Source organism: Nanorana parkeri, unplaced genomic scaffold (genome assembly GCF_000935625.1).
Source record: "Nanorana parkeri isolate BGI_ZX_2015 unplaced genomic scaffold, ASM93562v1 scaffold1105, whole genome shotgun sequence".
Lineage (NCBI taxonomy): Eukaryota > Metazoa > Chordata > Amphibia > Anura > Dicroglossidae > Nanorana > Nanorana parkeri.
The window spans coordinates 81,045-103,432 of record NW_017307373.1 but is presented as its reverse complement, the minus strand read 5'-3'; the positions used below and the strand labels follow the sequence as shown (position 1 = coordinate 103,432).

The 22,388-nt window shown below is 40.6% G+C and overlaps 1 protein-coding gene across 3 annotated transcripts in view; it reads right to left on the bottom strand.

Moving 5' to 3' along the window:
- Nucleotides 1–1,446: 1,446 nt before the first annotated feature.
- Nucleotides 1,447–22,388, bottom strand: part of COBLL1 (cordon-bleu WH2 repeat protein like 1) — a 48,003-nt gene continuing 27,061 nt past the window's right edge. The window contains exons 9-14 of one of the 3 annotated variants that reach the window (XM_018567857.1): nucleotides 21,477–21,551; nucleotides 18,172–18,436; nucleotides 15,652–15,716; nucleotides 12,570–14,380; nucleotides 7,557–7,712; nucleotides 1,447–2,200 (exon numbers count right to left, since the gene is read on the bottom strand). In XM_018567857.1, the coding sequence (XP_018423359.1) occupies nucleotides 2,114–2,200; nucleotides 7,557–7,712; nucleotides 12,570–14,380; nucleotides 15,652–15,716; nucleotides 18,172–18,436; nucleotides 21,477–21,551 (2,459 nt within the window). In that variant the 3' untranslated portion in view covers nucleotides 1,447–2,113. The remainder of the gene's footprint in view (nucleotides 2,201–7,556; nucleotides 7,713–12,569; nucleotides 14,381–15,651; nucleotides 15,717–18,171; nucleotides 18,437–21,476; nucleotides 21,552–22,388) is intronic. The other 2 variants (XM_018567858.1, XM_018567859.1) reach the window with 2 other exon arrangements.

The following is a 22,388-nucleotide window of genomic DNA, read 5'->3' as shown; positions in this document are numbered from 1 at the left end:
GGATGGGTTTGGCAGGCATGTCTGCCATAATGTGCTAATAAGCTGTCCATAATAACACATTATGGCTAAAAGCTCCAGGTAGGATTTATATTTATTTGCCTTTACTGCTGCTTTAAAGTGATCCTGTCACCATCTAACACAGGGATGGGCAATTCCAGCCATCCAGCTGTGCTTTAACTACAAATCCAGTCATGCATCTGTCTCTGTGAGTCTTGCAATGCCTCATGGGACTTGTAGTTCCACAACAGCTGGAGGGCCAGAGTTATTATTGTTGCTTTTCACATATTTATTGGCGAGTGTTGGAGGTTTCCTCAAGAAGACTGCAAGAAGCTGCTTTTTCTCCCAGACCTGGGCATCACCAGGACTGCTGGCCACATTCTGTGAAGCCTGGAGTGTTATGTAATGAGCAAAAACAGTGATGCATCAGTGGAAGCACTACTCAGCCTGTATACTGCTAGTGACAGCAGTTTCTCCAATACACCGTTTTAGGCACATGTAATGACAGGACAGAAGCTTCACCTGAGCGAGCCTCTGCACAGCCAATGAACATATTTCCTCTGCCTGTGACCAACACCAGCATACCTTCACTCAACACTGTCAATCTAGTTTTGTCCAATAAAGAAGCTCTCTCCAGGTCAAAAATAGAACTTTATTATTTTAAGGATTCTAGCAAAAGGCATGGCAGAGTCTTACCTGCTTTTTTTCATAGCTACCAAGGTGGATCATACTAGTCAAACTACTCAACGTGAGTGCTTAGCAAAAGGGTTTGCCTACCAGAATCACGTGATCAGTTCCTGTGTTCTAATATGAGAAACAGTGCAGCACAGGCTCCTGCGGAAATGTGCAGGCACCTTTGAAAAGTTTAGCAACCAATATAAAAGGCTCACTGTAGATAATGTATGTAAGGCTACATTTGAACCTACCAAAAAGCAGCGGCAGGAATTCCAAATCTTCCATTCACAAGCAGCAGCTGTCAAATTAATGATCGGGTGACAGCGGCCACATTGTCAACAGAAAATTTGGAAATCCTGCGGCAGGAACTTACAAGTACCAAATTGCACTTACTTGGTAGGTGTGCATGAAGCCTACATTTCTGTGTATGCCTGAAATGTTACCCTAAGCTCTGTGCTGTCTTGTGGGAAAAGAAGTGAGAAGGTTACAGGAGTAAGTGGATGTGAATGCTGGGAAATCATTATTTCAAAAATGTAGAATACTGAATTTGAACATTAAATTGGCAGCTTTAGAAAAACATAGCGGCTGCACGTTTAAGTGGAAGATGTCATTATATATAATTCAAATACAAAATAGCTTTTTTTAGCAATCATACATTTTTTTTCCCCAATGAAAGTGTACAAACAATCAAAAAGCATAAAAAGTACAAATAAAATGTGTTATTTGTGGGGGGGGAAGAATCATTTGTGCAAACGTTTAAGAATGATTCCTTAATGATTCCAACTAAATCCTTTTATTTGGCAGTGTAAGATCCGATTAGAAGGTGTAGGCTACAGCGTGAATCTTTGTATGCCTACAAAACCCGAGACAACGCAAAAAGTGAACATTCTTTAAAGCTTATGTTTTACCTTTACAACGTTAAAACATTTTGTCAGAAAATACATACAAAACATACACATTTAAAGATTACAGTCACTACGCATACAGTAACATTCTGATTAGACATTCCATCAACACTGCTTGCAGCAGATTTATTTAAATTATCTGTAACATTGAGGCAATAATGGCAGTTATGTACAGTAGATTTCAGAAATCAAAATGGTTTAAAGAATCATTACATCATGTTCTGAAAACAGGAAACAAAACAAGTTGCAGCATTTTAATTTACAAAGAACTCTCAAATACTGAACTCTAGAGAGATTTCCTATTCTTTAGATTTTTAAATTTTAATAACCAGTCATTAGAACAAAAATATCTGTAATTATAGAAAATGTCAGGCTGCACAGGTAATTACAAAGCCCAAAAATATATATATATTTTTCTCTTTCTTCCTATGAAAGTTACAGGGATATTATATATCAATATATACTTTAATTTAACAAAACTTAAAACTGGTACATGTGGAGGAGGAAGCCGGTAAGAACGATTCTTGGCACCGTGTCTAGTCCTCGGGTAATGATTGTGAGAAAGTTGGATGGCTGATTTGTGATTTTCCATTAATGGAAATGGTGCTAGAGCGGATAGTGATCTAGAAAAAGAGGAGGGAGGGGGAAATAATACATTTATAGCACTGGATTATTTAAATAACAGAATTGAACTCTTTATATAAAAGTAGAACAAACAAATGTTATCCAAAAATTCACTAGCGTATGGCCACCCCCCCATAGACCACCCAGTACTTTTCAGCAGAGTATGACAGAAACCTGCTTACTTTGTAGGCAGCACTTATACCCTTTTTGCCCAAAACCAACACTTGAGGCTGGGATCCAGCCCTCCCCTGAGGTTCTACCCCCAATACCACCCTCCCTCAAACTATCCCTCTTTTACCTTGTTCACTCTCTTCTTTTTCAGTTACAATAAAACTCTCTTTCCTCGCCATTAAAAAAACAATTTTCAAACTCCTATAAGCCATTACTGGCACTGACACATAAACCATAACAAAATCTGACATATGTATTACTGCCCCTATAAGTTTATGGATGTTTATAGTATGATGATTTATAGTATGATGATACTTGAGTGTATGTTGGTGTATGTGATGTGCTATTATTACTTTAAGGCACCTGTGTTGGGTTTGCTCATCAATGTAATACTCCAACTCCAAACATTGCTGGTCATACCAGTTTGGGTGTGCCCAAAACATTTTAGTCTTAATAGATACGTTTAAATACAGATGTAGACATAACATTGTTGGCTGAATTTATAATTCTATTGGCAATACTGTAGAGGTTTTGGGTATTTTAAAAGCAGCAATGTGAAAGTTGTACAGTATCTGTACCACATCCAAAAACACTTCATCCAAAATGTCTGCTTTGTGGGAGACAGACACTGGTTAACCCCATAATGTAAAGGTAAAACAATCCTTAACATGCCTGTACTAAAAGGGGACCCTGGTGTCATAGCCAATATCCTACATGTACCCAAAGTGTACCCGTGTGTCACAGCCACTATTCCATGTGTCTGATTTATACCCATGTCAAATGAAATCCCACCTTCCTCATTGTATCCTCATTCTCTCCCTCTGTCTGTATGAACCCTCTGAGCAGTGTCTTTGTGGTCACCACTGAGGGCAGGTTCACACCATTTTCCGGACCAGATCTGGAACACAGTGCATTGCGTTTTTATCACGTTTTTACAGCAATTGTAATTTTTCTTTGGTCTTACAGGTGCGTTCCAGTGCGTTTGTATGCGTTTATGATGTGTTTTTATGCGTTCCAGTGCATTCCAGACCAGACAAAATAGGACAAGCAGTATTTTTCTGGTCTGGCATGGAACGGACTGTACTAGTGTGAATAGAGGCCAGAAATAGCAAATAGGGATACATTAGGATGCATTTTGGGTCCGGTAACAATCTGGTCTGGAGATGATCCGGACATGGTGTGAATGGGCCCCGAGACATTTTTTAATCTTGGCATCACCTGTTCAGCCCTAGGATGACTCACTGATATTTTCTAACAATAAAATAACAGATTCATACAGAGATGTCAGACCAGCTGGTATAAGCTATATGCTGCCAGGGACCTTCATTACAGAAGGTAAAACATACACCAATTTCCAACAGCTGATGTCACACGGCGCTACCAAATCACATGATTATTGTGATGGGCTGTCACAGTGATTACGGGATCAGAAGCCCCTTCTTCCGCCTCCAATCATCACTTTGTCCCCAGGAACACTTGGTGACGTGACCATGTGGTCTCAGTGATGGGGAGCACAATTGGGTGCACTTCCAACACAAAGCAATACCCACCACCATGGTGCCACATAAATGCGTACAGCTGATGGGAAGGGGTTTATGAACTTGTGTTGCATTTGTGCATCTGACAATGGCAAATAGTCCCTGGTGTCACATTATGACAACTAACTTATCAAGTAAAATAAAATGCCATTGGTGTGGCATTACGGTAGTGCCTGTGCTATAATTGGCCCATGTAGTACTAAACAGGGGTTTCTATTTTGTTATCAACTAAATCTTTCAAAACAAAACTCTGAATAATTTAAATAGGCAGATTTGTTTTAGTAAAAAATAATAAATAGTAATATATGAGAAACTAAATTAAAATATTTTCCACTGAATTATCAAAGCAGTTTATTTGCAAATGAGTGTGGGAGCGGGACAGCCATTAAAATAAATACATGCACAATTACTTTTTGAGCATATTTACTACACATTATCAGCTTTATATTACGAAAGACGTTTAGCTTTTGAAGTCATTGCATTGGTGACCATGTTACTTAAGCTGCACTCACACCAGGAGACTATAGTAGCACGATCTACAACTATACACCTGCTTATCGTGTTGCGTTAGTAAACAGGCTTAAAAAATAGTGCAGAAATGTGAAAAGTCAAATTCCATCAAGCATAGGTAATGTAAAGTTCATATTTAATTAAAAAGCACTGAGGATTATGTCTGACATTTAAATACGTCTCTGCTCACAAGACCTGCAGAACATTGGGCTTGACATTAGTGGAAAGCACAGTCAGACCAAAGTGAACTATTTTTCTTCTAAAAAAAAAAAATGGGGGCCATTATTTAAACTTTTGACAAGTTTATATTTTAGCCAAACTGGTTATATGTACATGTGACATATGAGGTAACCTACTGATAATGCCGGCCTTAACCGATTCCAAACTAAACCAAACTGGTTTACAAGTTAAAGGTCTAACCACAATAGTATAAAGAGAAATAGTATTCTCAGACATACTGAATGTTCAATGTCAATGTAAATACATATGTCCTCAAAACTGGAGCAAGTTACTTTTGTCAAATATTGTAAGCCAAAGATTCTATTGCATTGGCTCGGAAGCCATGTTGATTGGGGCATATGTGAATAATAGACATCTAATTTCAATGACCTCCCTGAAGTGGTAACCTTCAATTCGTTTTTAAAGCATTGACGTTTCCTGATGACCATGCCATCAATCTCTGAAATAGAGAAGAGATCTTCTCAGTGAATTCTCTGTGAGCTATAAGAAACCATCATTCAACCCTTTGATACCTAAAATTGAATTTATCAGGTGGTGTGGGCACCTCTCCTGCTGCCCACTCCACCAATCTCTGCTGTAGTAAAGAGAAACCACCTGCTAAAGATCCTGCAGTATCGAACACTTTAATAGTATTGATTTCCTGGTCCCCAATTAAGTGTTATAGTTCCTTTCGCCAGACCCTACATCATTACAGGACTCAGTAGGGATGTAGGAGATGGCAGATCAAACCACTGAGCACAGCATTGGACCAGAAAATAGATTATGTAAGATCATCAACAGGCGGTTTCTCTTTACCTTTGCAGAGATCGGTGGTCAGCAGGAGGGTAGTATATTTAAGGTCATCTTTACATGGAGTCTGGTAGATTTAGTTTAATGCATTAATTGGCTGAACAATCCTGCAATAGTCTGGCCTCTGCCCTCTCCAACAATGCCTTTACAATCCAGAGCTAATCCTACCCTCCTCCTCAGTAATTACTTTCTGCCACTACTTTGCCTCCCCACACTACTTTCAAAGTTGAATGGCAGTCATCGTCATTCATCCCACTTCCTCCACCACCAGAGGAGAAGAGGAAGAATCCATGACGTGCAATAAAGCTTTTTGAAAAAAAAGTGGGGGGAGGGGAGGACGAGACTTTACATTAGACAGAGTTTAGCTTTTAAAGGAGAACTATGGGGTCAGTGTTTTTCCCCATAGTTCTCCTTAGGGTAACGGGAGGACACAAACTAGCGTCCTCCCGTTACCCTAAGCCCTATACTGAGACGCCGCAGCCGGAGCGGATCCCAACCTGGACGTCGGGATCCGCCCAGCTGCGTGAGTGACAGCTGGCTCTGCCTATCTAGAGGCAGAGCCAGCTGTACCCACCCCTCCCCCGTCCGTTCTGCCAGTCAGCGCTGGCAGATCGGAGAGAGAGGGGAATCCAGCCCCTCCCCCTGTAACGGCAGAGAGCCGTGACAGAATCGAGAGGTGAGCGAACCCGGTATGTGTTCGCTCACCTCCCGATCTACTGAGCCAACCTGTGACAGTCTCATTGTCACAGGTCGGCTAGAACTGTGAGGTGAGTGGAAATCACTCATCTCATAGTTCTTCTTTAAGTACATCTAAAGTCAAAACTTTCTTTTTCAGTTTTCCATAGAGTGGAGAAAAGTTAGCACCCTGTCAGGCATTTATTGCTTTCCTTGTTGGGTACATTCATCCCTCTCTGGTGACCATTGCCACCTCAGCAAAAAGTGAGGCAAAATGCTAAATTTTGAGTTATCGGAACAGGAATAGAGGTAAAATCATTCATTTGGGGACAGTCGCAGTGATAATTGGCTAAGAGAGGATTACCCTCACGTTGGATAGATTTCCTCTCACTTCCTGTTGTGTGGTTATGTGTACAGGACATAATGTGAAGGGAATATTCCCAATAGGAAACAGATGGTCAAAAAAGAAACCCAACAGATGCTTCGACCATTTCCTGTTCTATAAAAAACTAAAAAGTTTTGTCTTTAGATATCTTTTAATATGTTTGAATGGACCACTGGTTGAAATGAGAAAAACACAATTGTTTAACCTTCTACAGAGATCACTATAGATAAAGGGAGAAGCAAGGTCAGTGGGTTCCAGAGGCCTCCACAATTCGGGCTTTCCCCTAGAAAGGTATGTGAATCCTAAAACAAGGAACTCAAGGCACAAAAACTTGAATCGAAATATACTCCTCAATAGCCACAATGGATGTAAATCCACTTTGTGCGCTTCAAATGCCTTAGCAAACCAATATATCTTTCACATCATCACTGTGTGCAAAAAGCAAAGCTATGGGAGGGACCCAGCAGGCCCCACCCACTACAGACTGCGTGCAGAAAACTACAGGAAGGGGGCAGATACAAGACCAGTCACCCAGGAAAAAAAAGCAGCAGTGACCGGTCTTTATTTACAGGAAGCTCCTGCACATAGGTAAGGTTTCACACTGGATAACTGCACTGATCTGGAAGAAAAACACAAAGCTCACCAAGATTCAATGAAGAATACGCATGCCTCTTATATTTAGACAATATTAGCTTATCTCACAGTTCAGCTTTAATAACACTGCACTTCATTAATTTCTCTCTGCTCTTCCTGTGAAGTATTTATGGAGTTTATAGAAGATCTGACACTTTTCAAATTGTATTTGTATGTTTGATGAGATGTATGAAATGTTGAAATATACTTAAAACTTTGAGCATCTTTGATCCAAAAGCACATAAATTATTTTTCTCAGTGTTTAATCTCTCGCAAAACTTGCACAAAACTGATCAATGAATAAGTCATTTCAATAGATCATCACAAACGAGTGTAGCACTTATGATGTGCTAAAGACTAAAGAAAACCAAACTAGTTCTGTCCAGGTCCATGCACACTCACGGATGCACTCACCCTTTTCAGCTTGGCAGCTGCCTCTCCTGAGCGAATGGCAGACAGAATGTTTTGGCGGAGCTGTTCTGGGTCAGGGCTTGGAAAAGATACCGTGGTCTTTTTTTCAGGAACAGGAGGCGGACTATGCACTCTGTATTTTAGTGCAGGGGTTAGTGTCTACAAAACAAAATTCCTTGCAGTAACACCATTGAAGAAGTTAACAATATTAATGACAGATCACAAGGCAAAACAAAAACATGTCTTAAGGGCTCATGCACATGGGCTTTATTTTTCACACAGCCATGTAACAAAACATCATAAAATATGCTTACGTATGCTGCGTTTAAAGCTGAACTCCAGGCAGATTAACACATTTTTTTTTTTTTAAATACACAAATTAATGCAGCTCTGTAATAATAAATAAAGCTGAATTTCAATCCACTCATATTTTGCCTGGATCCTCTCTTTCATCTACTCAACATGCTAATGATTTTTCTTTTTTTTTTTTTAAAGCCTTTCCTTGTCCAATAAATACCTCATTTTAGATCTAGTGACATCTCCGTCCTTCTCTAGGACACGGTCAGATTGCAGCTGGTGGGAGGGTCTGGCAGGGTGTTGTACATAGTTTCCTGAAAATATCACTGCACCCTGTCTCAGTATTCAGTCAAATAGAGAGTCCCACTGCACTCCTGACCGAGAAGCGGGGGTGGGGGGTGTTGAAGTGGCCGCGGACGGCGGCGCCAAATACTGGCAAAACAGAATAAATGGTCACCAGCACTCCAAGTTTTCTTCAAAACTAAATTATTTTATTCATTCTAGCAGGTCATATCACCATGTCACTTTTATTTGCCTGATGAAGGGACCGGACACGCATGGCGATATGACCTGCTAGAATCAATGAAAGGATTTAGTTTTTAAGAAAACCTGGAGTGCCATTAACCATTTATTCTGTCCCCCCAGCCCCTAATCTCAAGCAGTGGGCTGGCTCTGGGAGGAGTTATGCAAATATCAATATGCCTTCATGGGCAGTTATCAACTCAGAGGAGTGGGCATTTTTTAGGTAGACTTTGCCTGCAAATTGTCGTAGGTAACACCCACATGTAAGCCTCTATGATTGAAGAAATGATACACATTAAATGAAAGGGGCAGTAACACTGGTTAAGAAAGAGCTAGATGATGCTGATGTCCTACGGCCAAGACATGAGGCGGGCTCTATCTAACATTTTGCAGCTTCTAGCTTCTGTGAAAAGATTACAGCAAAATCAGAGTAAGCTATTTCAGTACAGTAGAGGAGCCTGTACAACTGTGCAAGACTGAAGTTAAGGGCCCATTCACATGGAGTGTTTTGGGATACCTGCAGCAAGAACCTTCTGATTCCTGCAGCAGGAATCCCAGGTGTCCCATTCCGATGCAGCTGCTGTACCTATTGAAATACATGACAGGGTGACATGGTACCATTACATGCAGATAGGAGGAGATCAGAGTGACAGAGAGATGATCTTGGTGGTGGTGCTTGTTCAACTGTGTAAATCTCAGGACTGGATAAACATAAATACAAATCCTTATATGTATTTAATTTGTGCACTTGGTTAGCGGTTTGCTTGGAGTTCAGCTTTGATCACTAGATGTCCTTACAGTAATTTCCATCTCGATTTAAAAGATTGGAGAATGACTTGGACCCCTCCCAAGTCATAATTCATAAGTGAGGACCCTTTGAATTCAGCTGATGAACCAAAGGTATTCCATCACACTAGGTTCCTAGAACATCACATTATGTAAAAAGCAGAGATGCAGTGATTAGATGTCATCATCGGGTGATACGTGAAATCTAGAATAGTAATGTGGACAATGTGAAGGGGCAATAGGGGAGGCCTCTTTTCTTACTCTTTTCTTATTACAGGGAGTGGTTCAGTCTCAAAATGTATGAAACTTGTGAAAAACTTTTCTTGTCAATTTACATATGTATTGACAAACAAGCAATGAATAAACTAACAGAAAAAGCCCATGAGCATGAGGTCCAAGGCTGGGACAACTGTAAGAAAATTAGTAAAAATTAACCTGTGCAAAAAATAAAATGCATTAGTCAAAACGTTTAGAGGACATACTTATTTTAATCATTGTGTCTTAAAAATGCTAGTAGACATCCTACCCAATGGCAAAATAGTTAAATGTAATTTGTCAAGTACCAAGACAGACAATAACAGTTAAGTAGCAAAAGCACTAGTTTCCAAGTGGAGCACAGAATAGGCTTTTGGAATATGCACAGCACCAGATATGGTGGAGTGAATCCAGTGCAGGGTTTGGGATAACAGGAACCATTAACAAAGGAGTAAGGATGGACAAAGTATTGTAGAATGTAAGTGTTAGTCTAATCTATGAGCTTGCTGCCACTTTTAAAGTGGCCTTGTCAGTCGTCTAAATGCAAATAAAATCCAACTGGTGGGTTCCTGCAATAGAAGCGCTATTGTACTCACTTCTGCAGCCAGACTTCAGGAGTCAGTACGGGCTTAAAGTGTAACCTTAGCCACATTTTAGTTTTAGAAGAGAGTAGGGAAGGGTTGGAACCCATGCCTTGATTTTATTGCTCTCTGGAACCTCACTGGAAAGATTAACTGTCTCAATTTGTCCTGATGATTGCTGTCCCTGGGAAAGAAAGTTACATGACATCTAACAGTTTTTTTGGTGTTACCTGAAAGGGAAGTCAGGGGAAATCCTCCAGTGGGGACACCTCTTCCGGGGACAATGGTCTAAGAGGGATTTTTGCCATACATTGGATAGAGTTCCTCTCATTGCCTTTAGTTTCATTAGGACACCTTGGTAGATTAAAGCTATCCAATGGCAAACAGTTTAAAAGCCCTTTAATATCAGAGCAGTGCAGCCCAGGAGTATTAAAAAAAAAAAGTCATATCTTTTTTTCGGTCTTTTGTTTGTCAATATAAGGACATGTTCCTTAGCTCTTTAAAAATGTATGATGGTTCCGAGATTTGACTGACTGGCTCTTGGATTCTATATTAATCTGTCCTGTGTATAAATATCACGGGTACTGTGTTGAAATTCATTTACCAGGTCAGTCTCGGAAAGGTCTGTTATCTATGGGAAGATGCAGGTAGCTTCTGGGAGTTTATGGATTTCACTCTGTTAATGACAATAACGCTTTAACAGTCTTCGTGAGGGAATATCCACTTTTTTTTTTTAGGATTCCCATGACTGCTGCTGTCTCTACTCAAACTTTGATCAATAAATTATATGCTAAAGAAATAAATTCAGTAGGTGAAATTTTTTTGACTTTTTGCTTAACATATCCCAGGGAATTTTACAGAAAGAGGAGCTAGGAAATATCTTAAAGTGAACCTATGCTTTGTACATGTAAGGAAAAGCAGGTTCACTTTTATGCTACCTTCCCCAGCAGCACATACCTTCCTTTTACTCGCTGCCACTCCATTCAGCTGCTGGCATTGAGAAATGGAAGCTCTGAATCACTATACTCAGAGCTTACAGAGGACTGAGGATTGTTACACGATCCCCATGTGACAGTACTGAGCCAATCACGAAGCAGCATTGGGAGCCAAGAGAGTCACATGTTTCTCTATACTCAGAATTGCCAGCATTTCCTATGCTCCTGATTGCTAAATGGAGTGGTGGGGCAGCATACACAGGGTGAGTCTGTATTGCCTTGGAGGGGGGGCATTAAAGGCAAACTAGTTGCTTTGCGCTACTGACAAGTACAGAAGCTTGGTGGACAGGTGTTTAGAGAGATGCCAAGTATACTAAACAAAGTCAAAGAATGTAATGAAAATAAAAATACAACTGCATGCGGGCACCAAAGGTTCCAGATTGTACCTGCACTATGACATTTTGCCTTCCTAGGGCGCTACTGGAGCCCCCATAGTTGTCCTATGCAGATAATGAACATCCGATTGTTGGTAATTAATCAAAACACATGTCATGAGCACTGCATTGTGGGGTCATGAGCGCTGCATTGTGGGATAATGAAGGGAGTGTTTCTATTCTTCATACTTGGAAGTGGAAAATATTTGGGGAATCCAGTGTCATCCTGGGCAGGCAAAATTTCAGGTCAAGGTGCCTACTAACCAATATTTGAAGACAACACAGGTTACTTAAGAGGAAAAATGGTCTTAAAAAAAGATTACATCTCCAAATATAAGCTAATGACAATTTTGTTGTTTCAGAAGATGTAATATAAAACCTTAGATCATAGGTTAAACTTTACATTCCCAAATGTTTTAATTGGCCTCCCTTAAATCAACATCATGGGTATAAGGTACTTTCAATCAACAGACTAAATCAGAACTGGAGCATGGAGAACAGGAAGGGAATCTACTGGTTAAAATTAGCTCTTTTGTTCCTGCTTAAAAGGAGAACTATGGGGTCAGGACTTTTCCCCATAGTTCTCCTAAGGGTAACGGGAGGACACAAACTAGCTTCCTCCAGTCACCCAAAGCTCAGTATACCGAGAAGCCGCAGCCGGGACGTATCCCGACATTACTGTCGAGGTCCACCCAGCTGCGGGATTGACAGCTGGCTCTGCCCATCTAGAGGCAGAGCCAGCTGTACCCGCCCCCTCCCCCATCCGTTCCACCATTAAGCGCTGGAGGATCAGACAGGGGAGGGGGGAATACCTGCAGGGAGGCGGTATGTGTTTGCTCACTTCCCGATCTATTGAGCCGACCTGTGACAGTTTCATTGTCACAGGTCGGCTAGAACTATGAGGCTGAGTGATTTTTACTCACCTCATAGTTCTCCTTTAAGATAGGTTAGCTACAGCATGCTAAAGAGAAATGTCCCACACAAGTTCTAATATTTGAGAAGTCTTCTACATGTGTATAACCATCAATAGAATGGCAACTCAAAAAAATATATTAAAATTATGTTAAAAAGCATACCAAATGACAAATACACACACATGCGCGCACACCCTTTTTTGAAAAAGTTAATCAAGTATAGATATATATACATATAAAAATAAACATAAATTATAGCAAAATTAACTATTTTCAGTATACCAGGTATTACCTCATTTTCTGTGATTTCCTCTAAACTGACAGAGAAGTCCGGGGAATCTTTCTTGAAATCAACTGGTGAAGTGACTGGTGACCAACCAATGGGACCATCCACATTTAAAGGCTGTTTCACAGGCGAGATACTAGAATTGAATGACTGAGATCGTTTAACAGATGATGTAACAGAAGAAGAAAAAGGATTGGTATTTGTACTTGTAAAAGGCTTGGGAGTGACAAAAGTGCTTAATTTCTGGAAGCTCAATGGAGCAGACTGGCCAGTTGGAGAACTCAAAGTTCTGGTCAGCTTGCTAGATGTTGTTGTTGAAAGAACATCGGCTTTATAATCCTGTTGGACAACTTGTGTGCCGGCACGGTAGATTTCTGGTATGGTGTTGGTCAATTCGGAAAATTTCACTTGCAGAGGTGGCTCAACATCCTGGATCCTATTTTCTTGGAACCACACATGCTTTTTGTGTTCTGCCAACACACCGACAGAAGATACTTCTTTGTGTACTAGATTAACATGGCTTTCTGGGGAAGAATGTGAAGCACTGATTTTGTTTTCCGTTTCAAAATTACCTTCATGAATTGCTCCAAGACCACCATTTTTGACCTCAGGTCTCTCCACTAATTGCAATCTATCTCCAGGTAACTTTTCCTCAAAGCTAGAAGTCATGTTTACTACATTAATTCTAGATGGCAGTGTTTTAATGGTAATCTGAGAGGCTTCATTTCCTAGATCTTTAGGTTTAGCCGTACTGTTTGCCACACTAGAAGAAGACTTGGTCTTGGCAATTGCAGACGTGACGTACATACTTGAAGCCCTCCTCTGCATTTGAAGGTAAAAGGAACTAGGGCCTTTGACTGGGCTTGTTGGTTTCGGCTTTGGTTTGACCTCAGGAGCAGTTTTATTTGTGCTTAAAACAGGGGCTGCAGATACATTTCTAGATAAGGCAAGGTGGTCTCTTTCACTTGGCCCAGCAACAGTTTTTGAAGCAGTACTGATAGAGTAAGTAGATGATCCTTCCGGTGAATGGTCTCCATTTTTTACTTCTGATAAAAGTATATGCTTTTCACCTAAAGGTGATGTAGCGTTGCTATTTGTAACAGTATGACTTATCATATGCTCATTCACTGGTCTGTACTCATTGTTGTGGACATCCTGTGGACTTTCAGATTCCATATATCGCTCTACATCAAATGATCTCTGAGGTACAATTTTGTAAGTGGTCATTCCGATCTTGGGAAGGTAGTCTCTGGTAATTTCGTTGGAAGGCTTGGGCTTGGGATCAGAATGCTGTCTATAAAATGGCAATGTTTTTGATTGTGAATTACGAGAACCCTCAATAGTGCTTTCTTCAATGGTCTGTGTGTGCATACTTTGCCTGAGATTGTCAACAAGATCCTCCTTACTTGGTTCTTTCCCAGTTACAACCATCTGCTGGCCATTAAACTGTGTCAGCTGACCTGCATGACCATTCGGTATATGCTGGACATTGTTGGTGCTACTCACAGTTGTTAGGAAAGTTGATTCCCGAGAATGTGAAAACTCCTCTGCAATTGTTTCTGCGTCATTGTCAAAATTAACAGTCTGGACAGCTGAATCCTGAGTTTTTCCCTTTTCTGTGGTGTTGATCTTCAGATCCTCATGCGTTTCAGTCTCTGTAATGTGGCGGTAATTTTGAAAAACAATATTTGTATCTTTGGTGTGTTGTTCAGAGGATAGCGTTTGAGAGCCCTGCTCCGTAACTACTGTTTTAGTTCCAAATATTTGAATGTTCTCTACTTCTGCAGTCGGGGTTGAAGTTCTATTTTCACGTTCACCTATATAATAATAGAACACAGGCTTTGACATACCAATGCTGGCATCATCAAACAATAATGCATATTTGTAACATCACATATCCTTGAGCTATATATCTAAACATCTTAAATGATTCGGATAAAGACCTTTACACAAAATATGCTTCTAAAGCAATGTAAGGGCTAGCTTTACATTTTCCTTCACAACAGCCATTTTCCATACGTCACCCAAGAGGTGTCAAATGGAAACCTCTAGCCATGCATGCATATCATCCATGGAAAATATATCTTTGAACATTTACATACCTTGCGTCAGAAATGTTAAGCTGGAGAGACTAAATAAAGGCTATTGTCGGAGCTTTGTGTTTTATATCTGAATGTTTCTACCATTACATTACCCTTTTTTTACATTTAAGGGTAATTCCAGTTTCCCACCAAATGTGGGAAACTGAAATTACCCCCACATGGGGTGATTTCAGTTTCTCACTTTTTGTGGGAAACTGGAATTACCCTTTAAAGAAACTCCATCAACCAACTGTTGAAATGAATGGTCTAGCATCAGAGTCTCTATCTGTGAAAATTAATCAGCTGTTGTGAGAATGGGGCAAATGTTGTTAGGCTACTTTCTCTTCTAGTCAAATGCACTTGAAATATTAAGGGCCATAGTAAAAATAGGTTCATTCATAAAGAACTAAGTGAATTGGGAAAATACTCCAATATGGCCACTAAATGTAATTGAGGATCTTAGGAAACAGATACCTCTTAGTAACAAGGGATACTATACAACAATCCCATAAAATGCTGGAGGGACGAAGCTAATAAATGCATACTACGGGGGGTAGGCGTTCTTCTAGAATCTATTTGCATTTCCAAAAGGTTTAAAGGACATGTTTACTTCAGAATAAATACTCCACACAGCTCCCCCTTCTTAGTCCACTAACCTATTTCAAACGACCCCCCCAGGTGTCTACTTACCTCTTTAGAACGCAATTACAGCCTCAGTGTAAAAAATGTGGTTGGAAGCCACCCAGTAACTTCAATTGGGCTTATATAGGCTTCACCTGTACTAGAGCAGCACCAGGGGCCGTTGTTAGGCGGCTAGGAATGGGGGCAAGGAAGTTTTTATTCTAATGTTAACCTTCCTTTAATCGACATCTAAACTGAACAATTGCTGAGATCACAGGGCAAATCACATAGAGAGTTTTATTATTTATGTTAAGCTAATTACAGTAACGTGTTCTTGTCTTGGTTGCTGCCTGCTATTAAACAGAACATTGGATGACCATACTTACAAATCTTATCATATTCAAGTGTTGTATTTTCCATCACCGCATCATCTCTTGACAAAAGGCTTGACCTGCACATCAATGATATTACAATATGTTTTAAATGAACAATGCATGAAAAAAAAACATCAGTGTTCTCATACGCATCACATTCAGTCCTAAGTGCAAATCGAATTGATACTCGCAGTTGCTAATTTTTTCTGTCTCTTAATGACATTTGAAGAGAGGACTTTGACCTGAGTTCCCAGCTACTGCTCACTATAGCCACATTGGCGCATCCATTCTATAATGCACAGGATGAAAGGGATGTTTAGTTTCACATTAGGAGGTGGCAGGGAGTAGCTACTGTATCTGATCAATGAAGACAAGGGGATACATAAAAGATTATTTTAAAAAATGTCAACCGAGGATAATAACCAGGTATGAGGGGACCAGCTGACCTTCCTCCACATGACATGGCCAATCACGGGCCCAAACCTTGTCATGTGGGGCGCTGTGAGGTCATCCCTCTGTTTAAACTTCCACACCAGAGCTTAGACAGTCTGAAATGCTACAACGGGGTAGAAGCAAGGTTGCATGGCTACTATGAAAACCTTTCTAAAGGGCAATGCATACACTGTTTGTGTACAGAATGCCCTTAAAAATATATTTACCTGTGGACGGCTCCCCACTTGTCCCAGAAATAGGTGCAAAGCTTGGGATAATATCACAGCCAACCACAGCTCATAAGGTTTATTGCAATGAGCCGTTCATCTCTGATGATAATATTGTCATACATCTGCAGGGATGCAAGATTTTTTGTATTACATAACACTATGCTGGTGATTTATAAACCGTTTGCACAGCAAAAAGCTATGTGAATGAAATTTGCAGCACATTGTGGCCACCAGATTGAGCTGAGGAGCATAGGAATTTCCTATGCACCTCGGCCCCATCTAGTAGCCATGTATAGTGAATCTTGCTCGCATAGCTGTTCACTGTGCAGTTTATAAATCAGCCCATAAGTCTGGTAGCAGACAGACCCTCTCGTTCAGCACTAAGTCTACAGAAGTAACTGGAATGGACTCTGAAAATCAAACAAATCAAGCTGGTAAGAATCTAAAATTAGGTTTGATAAAATCCTTGCAAAGTTGCATTGGGTGCTGGGGCGTGAGGTCATCATACCTGATAATACAACCTCCCACCAACTGCAGTGCATATTACATTGTAGTTAGAAGTCCATTTAATGTTTCTTATACATAAGGACACATGTTAAAGCAGATCTATAACCATCTGTTATAATCTCATATAGGCTATAATGTTTAATTGCAAATTCAAATGTTGATTTTAATCATTTTAAATATGCAGTGTTCATGAAAATAATACCTATTGTTCCTAGTTCTTTATTTATGCATTTCCTGTTATGAAATGGCAACAGTCTATTGTGCTGCTGCTTGTCAACCTGTCAAAGTCAACATTGCCAACCTGTCAATGTAAATGATGGAGACTGCAAATGGCCGTGACAACACACATTGTGGAGGCAGAGTCTACCATGGTCATGATCAGGTAGCCAGTTGACAGCACTGATCTACAGTAAATTATGTAAATGATGCATGTACACAGGAAGTGGCTGAAACAGTTAGGATGAGATCAGCAACACAGACACAAAAAAAGGATGAAACAACTTGACAACAGCATTTTGTGAAAAAGTAAAAACATTGTATCATAGTGTGGTGTAGGATGTTTCAAGAGGGCAGCCATATTTGCTCATTATATATAGAGGCACTGTTTAGTAGTTCTGGACCATGTTGTGCCTTGCTGCTTATCTCATGTCAATTCAAGTGCATCAGATACTGTTTTTGCAATGGATAACTATGACCTCTCTAAAGCCTTTAACGACATGACCAAAAAAGCGGCAAACTCGATGGGCCACTTGGTCTTTTTCTGACAGCACTCATTTATGAAATGCTGTGATAGCCAGAAATCATGTGATATTTACCTAGGCTAAAAGTCAAGTTCAAAGTAAGAACAGTAAAACCAAGCGGCAGTGGGCATTAGGAAGTTAGGCAGAGGGGTTAAGAGCAAGTTCAGGAACTGGAGGGTGGGAAGTCCATATTGAATGTGTTGGTTTGGGTTTTAATTAAATGTATTGACAGGTGCTTTCATGATAGGCCAACTTTAGGCAAAGCTATAATGCAACTTGGCGTGACATTCCCAGACAACAAGGATTTTGGTACACAGGTCACCTTGGCAGAAGTAGTGGCCTAGAGCAGGAGAGTAATGTCTGTGGTAAAATAAACAGCTTAACACAGGTAGCTTGTGGTCATGTTAGCATCTAATTTTGTCTTTTTAGAGAAATATACGATTTACAAAGCAGCACAATCATCTATTGTCTTCAACTGGAAGCAGATTTTCCCCTTTATTAGTGCGGAGATCTGATGACTACGATGGGTTACAACAGTACAAACATTAGTCTTGATGTTCATATGGATGAAGGCTATGTTAAATGCTACACTAAAGACACGAAATCATTTGTCCAATACTTACGTGCCATCTGTGATGATCTCATCTTCTGAAATCTTGGAGAGATTTTCATAATTGGAAACCATAGAAGAACTGTGCAATTCTGAACTTGTAATTTCTTCTGTGACCAGTGTTTCCACACGTTCTTCTGATGAAGATATACTTATGCCTTTCTTGATGAAACCAGTGGCTTCTTCCTTTAAGGAGGTATTCTCCTCTAACTTCAGAGAGACACTTGACTCATTCTTCTCCTCCACCCTCTGCTGATCTAACTCAGGAACTACATCTGCTGCAACCAACAGGATTGAAGGATAATTAATTTGGGCATTATAGAGTTCTGGCACCACCACAAAAATGCCTGGCCTCACTACATTCGAGTCACAGTCCTTTAAATGAGTGTTAGAATTCCTTATCTCTATCATTGTTCAAGGTTAGTGATTCCGAGACCACTGAGGCCAGTGCAATAGCATGACAGACAGTCAACTAACATTCTTTATAGGAGAGGTCAGGAATGGCATCTCCCATATTTCTATTCTTATAGATTCACTTTAAAGTGTATGTATAGCCAAAACCTTTTTTCAGTTTTGAATAGATTAAGGGATGTTTGAAAACTCTTTCAAGCTTGTATTGCTGCGTATGGCCCCTGCTGGGGAGATCATCCTTCCTTTTTGTCCTGGTTACCACTGTCACCAAGAGAAAAAGTTACTGTGAACCCAAAATTTTAGAGGTGTCACCAGAACGAGAGGCGAGGAGACACCTTCAAAGAGGACATCTGTTCTGGTTACAAGTGTCTCACTTTGTAGAGATTTCCTCTCACTTCCTGTTGTGTCTTTGGGAAATAAAGGAAGCTCTCCCAAAGGTACAGACAGCAAAGAATAAACTGGAGGAGGGGGGTGGGGGTTGGGGGTTACCCATCCGCTATTTTATTACATTACACCTTTAACAAGGTATCAAGCAGGAGGAATAAAACATAAGACAAGGTACACCGACAGATTCAACTCAGATGCCGACATTTTTTCCAAAACGAAATACTAGTTTGGGACGAACATAAGTCCTGTACACATGGGTAGTATACATTACTCATGCCTTCTAAGCACTATGCAGGCACTGGGGCTGAAGAGATATATTGATCCAAATGTCTCAATAAACACACTCATCAAAAAGTGTTCCTCTAATGCAGTGTATCTGTAAAAAATAAGCCAAGGCAACTGGACGTTTCACTGGTCATCCAACCAGCTTTGTCAATTCAGAATCACTTGCTACGTATGTCATTCTGAATTGAGAAAGCTGGTTGGATGACCAGTGAAACGTCTTCAAGAAAAATACAGCAAGTCCAGTTGCCTCGACTTATTTTTTACAGATATACCATGACCTAGATGAATGAGAGCCTTCACAGACTCTAATGCAGTGTACTGACACAAACCCACTCAAGATTTATACTTTGGTTTATGCCTTTTTTTTTATATGAGCATGCACTGTGAGTTGCTGGTTGGCTTATTTTGGGAGTAGCAGCGGTCATTCTCCCCTCCAATCCACCCACGACTGGGAGGTTAAAAAAAAAGCTACATTGGACTATTCTTTGGTATGTGCATCTTCCTTGATGGTTATACCTTTGCAATACAGCTTTAAAAAGCACACAAACAATTGTGTGAATAAGCCCCTTTGCTGGAAGCAATAGATGTAGTAAAACATCAAACCTCTTTGTAGTCAATGTTTCCCAATATTGCCAAACCTGCCATTTACATAATATCCAGCAGGTGGCGCCAATAGACTAGGAATCATGAAGCTGATGCGAGATATCGTCACACATTTAGTAAGAGGAACAAATAGCAACCAATTAGAAATTACTTAACCAACTACAGTAGACAAAAGTACTTTTTTAAATTAGTATGCATGTGTTTACAGGTTTTGATAATATGTTACATATTACAGTGAAAAGATAAGCATTTGCTGGGACAGATATTTTAGTTTTCTAGAAAACTACTTAAAAAAAAAAAAAAAAAAAACTTGGATTCTCTTAGTTACTCTTATTAAATAAATGATAATATTAGCGAAGATAATATCTTTAGCATTAAGGGCCAGTTCACACATGCAGCATTTTACAGAGAAACATGCGTTTTATTGCGCTGGATCAACACAGGTCACCGCTAGGACACATAGAAGCCATCGTGTTCTATGTGCTCTGCTCACACCACAACGTGGGGGGTAATGGGCGGTGTGCTGCAACATGCTTCATCATGCTAGTGTGAACGGGCCCTTAAAGTTTGTTTTCCTACAGGAACTGGAGCACATTACATACAAAACCAAAACACAGAGGCGTCACCATGCTGGGTGTCAAGCGGTGCAGCTGCCGGGTGTCACACGGTGGCACGTAATTACGCGCGCACATAATGACGTCACGCACACTTAACTGCCGGCGGCAATATTGGTGATGGATGTGGCAAAGAGAGGAGGGGACGTTCATCCACCTGGATAAGACATGCCGCCGGGTCCCTTCCTCTCTCGTGCAGCTGTTGTGCTCTCTTTCCATGACTGAGTGCCTGGCTTTCAGAGGGGGGACACCAAAATGACTGGCACAAAGGAAGCTACTTCCAGCACACACATATCCCATGCCGTATGCCACAAGTATCTTTGTAAGTGCAACATAGTTTTATTTTATTTTGTCATTGTAACAAAACTGACTGCACTAGGTTGTGTTGCTCTCTTCTCTCCAGTCGTTTTGGTGTCACCCTGTCTGATGACGTCCCCCGGCAGGGGCTGCACCCGCCACCCCCCCCTTGTGATGCCATTGTAAAAACACAGCACAATGTGGAGGTTCCAAATAAAAAAAAGGGGGACCTAGCTGGAAATTTAAGATAATAGGTGTACATAGTCTATGGGTAGAGAAGGGGTTCAGGAGAACAATTACTTTGATGCATGGAGCTCTGATTTAATTTCATTTTAAAGGATTAAGCCCCACCTTCAGAAAATGTAATCCTACCTCGTGCTTTGTTGAGCCCTCTCCCTGCATTTGTATTCTATCACGAACAGTAGAGGGAGGTTAGCTTCTGCAAGGAAAACTTTTGGGGTTGTTCAGACTGATGTTTGCCGATTCTCGGTAAGAGTCCCAATTCCCTCCCAACCTAACCTCTGCCATAGCTACTGGAAAACTGCAGAGCAGGCCTGACATTTACCCTTCCAAAATAAATAAAACCGCCATCTGTGGAAGACACATCCAAATCCCTATTCCTTCACAGCATTCTACTGATTTACATATTACAGGAATAATTTAAGATGAGCTATTCGTCAACTCCAATGTAAAAAAAAAAAAAAATCAGATCATTCTTTACCTTCTTGTGCAGGGCTGTAATGGTTTGTTTCATCACTTTCCACTTCAACATCATTCACTTCTTGTGAATCATGTACTAAAATAAAACATAGGTAATTGTTACTTCTGTATGTGGTTGAATCCATAATTACATCAATTCATTACACTGGCTTAGCAATAGCCCGGCTCTGTCAAGGTTAGGAATCTCCATCTATTACTACATTCTGAACATTTGCTGACGTGTGATGTATAGTTAATGTGTGGATATAGTCATGTAGAATTACTTGGCTTCAGTTATCAAACCAAGTGAGAGAAAAACCGCCTGTACTAACCAATCAGATCATCTGTTTCACTGCTCAAGTGCAGAAACAGAGAATCAGATTGGTTACTGCCAGCAATACAACCTCTCCTCTCCACACATATCACACATTTAATTGTACAAGATATGCAAGAGCCCGCTATCTGCAGGCCTATGTAAACCCCAACAATGAGCGTCTCTGATTTACCCCCTTTTTTTGTGTTTAATATACGGTTGGAAGGGTTTTGTTATCTTTTTGAAGTGCAAACAAAACATGTTGTTCGTGTCAAATGCAGAGCTCGTCTTCTCCACACTTCCTGTGTTATCTCAAAAAATCCCCCTAGTTCCCATCTTCGGCTACAGAATAATTAGGGCTCATTCACACTTGGTCGCAGTGCGTTCTGGGCCGATTTATCCAGAGCGCACTGCCTCGCATTGCGGGTGGCTCACTTTTTAGTGGGGCAGGAGGGAGCGTGGTGGGCCATTCAAATGAATGGCGCCGTAGCCACGCCCCCCCGGCCGCAATGCGATCCACCGCACGGGATCGCAAGGCACATTGTGCCTGCGGTCCGATCCTGTGCGGTGCGATAAAAATGCTACAAGCACTATTTTGATAGTGCCCCGCCACGCCCCCTC